General features: G+C 40.2%; 1 protein-coding gene across 1 annotated transcript; it reads right to left on the bottom strand.

Moving 5' to 3' along the window:
- On the bottom strand, positions 1-4055 carry LOC102299558 (cornifelin homolog B). Its single transcript, XM_005945280.3, has 4 exons — positions 3935-4055; positions 3410-3508; positions 594-739; positions 1-119 (listed from the first exon to the last, which is right to left on the bottom strand). The coding sequence occupies exons 2-4, from the start codon at positions 3504-3506 to the stop codon at positions 24-26; spliced, it is 339 nt and encodes a 112-aa protein (XP_005945342.1). The 5' UTR covers positions 3507-3508; positions 3935-4055; the 3' UTR covers positions 1-23.
- Positions 4056-5663: the final 1608 nt, after the last annotated feature.

Consider the following 5663-nt stretch of genomic DNA (forward strand, 5'->3'; position numbering starts at 1 on the left):
GTGATCAGCATCAAGTTTGAGGGCTAGTGGCGTTCCCTGATCACCACCTCACGATACATCTGGCACCAGGCACACGAATAACAGCAAAGTACATTGATGACATCATCAGTGGCAGAGCCCTACAGGATGGAGAAGAGGAAAAAGAGAGGGCTGTTCAGACAGATTTTTAATTAGTTTGGAGTATCTGCTCTGTGAATAATAATAATGGATTGCATTTATATAGCGCTTTTCAAGGCACCCAAAGCGCTTTACAATGCCACAATGCCACTATTCATCCACTCTCACATTCACTGTGAACTAGATATTTCTTCTTTGAGCTCTGCTAAGAGCTCCATGATGCTGGGCATTACATTTTACAACCAAAAGGTGAATAAGGCAGTCTTCAGTAGTAAATAATATAAATTTGGAGACTTTTTGGGGTGTGTGTGGATGCAACTGACTAATGTGATTTTTAACTCCACCCTCTCGGTCACCCTTCAAATATGGTTATTTCTGGCTATAATGCTCAAAAGAAAAGCTTTAAAATGCAGAGTGGCCAAATACATCTCTTTTATGCAGTGCATAGTCCCGCTCCATCTCAAACCCAGCCTTACTTCGATGTTGTGGCGCTCTCTGATGGACTGACGGAGTAAGCAGGACACCACACCACAAACATCCAGCAGTGGCATTGCGCACCACCATCCATGCTTACTGGCTGTATGACACTGCATACAGGGGAAACACCAAAGGCCGTAGCAACCTTGAGGGAGGAAAATGTGCAGCAATGCAGCATTAGAGTATCGGTGTTTACTGTAGTTTATAATCACTATATATCAAAATGTCAGCGTGAGCAAGGATTGTTTTCTAAAGAGGTCATTTGTTTTAGAACTTTCTTTGGCTTCTTTATTTTTGTTTTTCCAGGATTTTTAGTTTTTTGATGCCACCAATGAAAATAAAAAAGTAGTAGTTTGGCCCTCGTTGAGTTTGATGCAGTGTTAATGCAAAGTGTTTCATGCACATTATTACATTTCTTGCTCTCATATGAAAATCTGACTGGTGCTCTGAGCGGTGTACCAAGACGAGGTACACATTCCTGTGAAAACCTTCAATAGGGTGAGAAGCAGCCAAGTGTTGTTAGTCAGATGTGCTCGATTAACAGTAAGACTTTACCAAATTGCACTCTGATAGTCGTGTTTTTGTGGCCTAAATGCTGCAGTGTAGCTGCTGTGTTGCAATTCTAAAAGGCCAATTTAATGTAATGCAATGCCTGGAAATCATTCTGTTGGTCCTCAGGCAGCCAGACTCCTGTTCAGAAACCCATGCAGTCACGAAACGAGGCCATCAGAGGCCAAAAACTACTCGCTATGAGACAACAGTGGTAACCGCTCCACAGCTGTGCTGCCTATGCTTTTAAATTCCCATAGTGTTGTGATATTTTGATACCATGGTAGCATTTACAGGATATTGTTTTTGATGATATTATACAAAGGACCCTGTCTCTGCAATGCCCTTTGTTTGAACCTCATTTCCTCTTGCTGTGTCAACTGAAGATTTTATGGTGTGAAAGTAGATACTAAGGTTGGAGGGAAAACACCAACAAATCACTCTTTTACTTATCACTCCCTTGCAGAAGATGTTTATGTGAAGACCATCTGGGTTGTGTCAGAATTCACGGATGTAGGAGACTTCTGTGTAAGATTTATAGGCCTTGTGAGTGCATTTTTATTGCCCTTGCTGAACAAAGGATTCCCACTGTCGGAGGACACCACCCCACCCAGTGGGCAGGGTCTGAACTAAAACTTGTTGTCTGCCTATAAAAACTGCTGCACAAAGAATAAACTTTGAGTTAGTTTGGGATGACAATTTAGAACAGTCTCCGCATCTTTTTGTTCTTCCAAACTGCTCCCGGTACTCCGGCCTGTACCGTAACTAACCGTTGATCATGCTTGAGAATATTTTAATTGTTATAGGTTAAGGGATGAACTTTGATGATGAAAGCCCACGCCTCAGAGAAACCCGGAATGGAGTTTCTTACACATAGCAACAGGGAAACTTAATCTTCTGTATGTATAAGTGGACAGTGTCAAGAAAAACATGTTATTTTACTGTCACTTTGTTATCATTTACATGCACTGTCATTATTTCATCATTACTTCATTAGTCTGTATTACTTATCTTCAGTTTATCATGTATCATTTATCATTTATTTCAGAGCACGCAGAATAGAACACATTTTAGATACAATACTCTATCATGTGGTGAAAAGCACCAGCAGAAGCTGCAGGTCCAGGCGGCCTACAGCAAGTCAGTTAAGGAAAGCGACCTCTTGTTGGCCTGGACCTACACTCTCACACAAAACTACACACTGTACACAACTTGGTTATCTTCCCAGATAGCGATGATAGGAAACATCTGGTTTCAATCCTGGGAAAGGGTTGTTGTTTTGAGAAGGGGAATTCCAGCATTTCTCTTGACGTCATTGTTAGGTATTTTAGTACCATGGGAGCATTTACTGGATATTGTTTTAGTGACATTATACAGGAAAACTCTGTCATTCAATAAGGCCCCTTTGTTTTAGTTATTTTTCTCTTTGACCCAAGAATTGATGTGTGAGAATCACAGGCTGGTACAAGGTTGAAATACCACAGAGATCACTCCCTCAGCTACATTAGTTTCTAAATCTCTTAGGAGACGCCTGTTGAAGGCCAGATGGTTTGTTTCAGAATTCACTAATGAAAGAAATCTTTGTTTCGTGCCTTGAAAATATGTCGCTGAGATAATCATAATTGTAGCTGAACTGATACACTACACAAAGGATGCTTCTTCACCCAAGGGCAGGAAGACGCTCCCTTATCTTGGTCTGTACTGGTTTAAACTGATAATCTGCTGTCTCATGAATTTTACCCTCTATATAAACTGTTGTACTTGTGAATAAAGTTGAGTCGATTTGGGAAGACAACCTGAAGCAGTCTCTGTTTTCTTGTTCTCCCAAGCTGCTCCCGAGCTCGTACTAACACGCTGAATGGCATGCTTGAATGTTACTTGAGAATATATTTGACTGTGTTACAGACTAAGGGACAATCTCTGCTGATAGACGCCCACGCCTCGAAGGAAGTCGATCCACGGATTAGGCCCTGGAAACCGTTTCCTTCAGTCATAAAGCCTATAAAGCTTTCTGTATTGAGCAGAGAGGAGAGATCGGCTCCCACACTGTAAACTGTGTGTGTTTAATAAATCACTTTTTGGACACTTCCGAGGACTCTGCTTCTGCTTATCTTTCCTTCCAAATAAAAAGAACCTGACAACAGTTTTATAATTTAGATAAATTTAGATATTTTGTCAACATTCTTGAATTGTCTGAAACAAAGCCTGAGGACATGGTAGAAAAATTACTGCTGTTTGTTTGCTTTGGTTTGCTGGGAAGACTTACAGGTTTTCATATCAGAGGTGCAATCTAAGAGCTCGGTGCTCCATGCTCCAGAGCGGGGGGATAACATCCCCTGGGTGGGCTGCTGGCGGACAGCCATAACTGGAGGAAACAAGCCAGGAATGGAGACACAGAGTGAAACTTTATAGCAGTTACAAACTAGCGCTAGAATACAATAGAGATAACAGACTGGTTTAAAGCATTATTGTCTACAGTGTGGCCATTATTACACGTATAACAAGATGTTTTCTGTTTCATGCAAATCATTAAAAATACCCGGAGTGACATGTACAAATAATTTGTGTGCAGTACAAAACAGTTCAATATGCAATGAATTACATGATTTATATTTTTTTCTTCCTAATTTTGTCTTTTTTTGTGCATGTGGGTCTGGAAGGCTTTAACATTTCCTTTAGTTCCAGCATCTCATGCATAAACTGTTTCATTACTACAGGTTATACTGAAATAGTAAAATCGATTCACATAGATTGCTGTATTTAGCTCATCAGTATAAAAAGCTTCTCTTACCTCTTCTCTGGTTCTCTGAGCTTTGAAGAGAAAATGGGGAAAAAAAGGGCTGAAACCAGAATTTAACTCCGACTAAGGGAGGGGAGGGGACACATACACAAACACACCTCTAGCTCAGCAGTGTTACAGCCCTTTTAGTTTAACACTTAAATTTGATGTTAAATGGATACTGAAACAATCAATTAAACCAGCTAGAGCCTTCAGCTGTCAGGTCTCTCTTCTGTGGAACCAGCTCCCAGTTTGGATTCAGGAGACAGACACTCTACTTTTAAGATTAGGCTTAAAACTTTTCCTTTTGATAAAGCTTATAGTTCGTGCTGGATCAGGTGACCCTGAATCCTCCCTCCCTGCTAAGTGTCTCGAGGCAACTGTGGATATGATTTGGCGCTATATAAATAAAACTGAATTGAGTTGAATCTGTTAAAGCAGCCCAAACATTTGAGTATAACAGGCAACCACGTATACTAGATCCTAGTTACAGACAGTTCAATGAGTTAAAAAAAAAAAGTGTAACAAGGCTGCATCAGCATGCAGAGACCAGGCCCGCGTAGATGACCAGACAGGTAGCTCACACAACACTTATCATGAACACTTATAATGAACTTCACCTCCTGTCATTTTATCCCAGCTTACAGCTTCTCGAAACCTGGGATGTCCTCCTCTGACCTTTCCCCTTCGCTTTCGATCAAAAACATAATCTATAAGAAGTTTGTATTTTTTGAAGTTTTCATTTTAGCCAAATTCAAAAAATAAATAACTATTAACAAAATCATGTTACATGTTTCTTTCATCCACAGTCCTTAAATTATCTAAAAAAACATCTAAACATAAAAGCCTTTTTTTCTCCTGGATCTCAGAAGGTTATAAATGTGTAGTGGTTGATGAGACTGGGCAGGCAGTTTTACTGTCTGGTGTGGGTAGTGAGAGGCTCACAAAGTAATTTCTGCAGAACTGGAGAAATGAGGTGGGCATGTTTCAACGAGTGGAAAGTCTCCTTTCAGTAAATCCTGCCCTTCATCACACCAAACAAAACAATTAGGCATTAAGAGATTGCAACTCTTTTTATGCAGAAACTCTACTTGGCCAACATGACAGAGAGAACCTATCAGAATGAATTAACCAATCAATGCTCTCCTCCCATCCCGTTTCAATAAAGTGATGCAATCAGCAGAAGAGCTCTTAAAGTTCTGACACGTGGAAACATGACACAGGAAATGCACAAACTCATCTTATCCAAAGACTTATTGAATTAAAATGCTGAACATATTGCCATTAAAACTTTATGTTAGTCTTGTTACTGCCGAAAGAGATACTGAGTGAATGATAATGTTTGTTGGGTGTTTAAATAAAGCCATCTTTCACAAATATGTTTATAATATCAGCCTAAAAGATGATGTGTTGAGGGAGTTTACATATGCTTTCCATTCGCTTCATATGACCCTAAGGTCACCAGTAGCGTCAGTCTGCAGATGTGATTGGAAAGACACTTTAAACCACCAAATGCTGTGCTGTTCATCACCTTAGCTCCGACAGAGTGCTAAATAAGAGCTGACATTAATGACAAAATTGTATCACCTTGTACTAAAGATTACTAACAGATATGATGGAGAAGGAAAGGAGGCTGTGCCAACATCTGTTCTGCTTTAGAAGGCAGTGTCCGGCTGTACAAGGGAGCCCGCCAGTCATTTATGTTTAACCTTATATTAATCTCTGCACTCTGTTCATTGTT

The sequence above is a fragment of the Haplochromis burtoni genome, unplaced genomic scaffold, assembly GCF_018398535.1.
Source record: "Haplochromis burtoni strain Fernald_Lab_line unplaced genomic scaffold, NCSU_Asbu1 Contig_445, whole genome shotgun sequence".
Classification (NCBI taxonomy): domain Eukaryota; kingdom Metazoa; phylum Chordata; class Actinopteri; order Cichliformes; family Cichlidae; genus Haplochromis; species Haplochromis burtoni.

Bases quoted from the DNA above. Each gene is read 5' to 3' on its own strand.
- LOC102299558 (XM_005945280.3), bottom strand. From the start codon at position 3,506: ATGGCTGTCCGCCAGCAGCCCACCCAGGGGATGTTATCCCCCCGCTCT. The intron at 740-3,409 runs GTAAGTCTTCCC...TCCTCCCTCAAG, and splicing joins CACCTCTGATATGAAAACCT to GTTGCTACGGCCTTTGGTGT. The intron at 120-593 runs GTAAGGCTGGGT...TCCATCCTGTAG, and splicing joins GAGAGCGCCACAACATCGAA to GGCTCTGCCACTGATGATGT.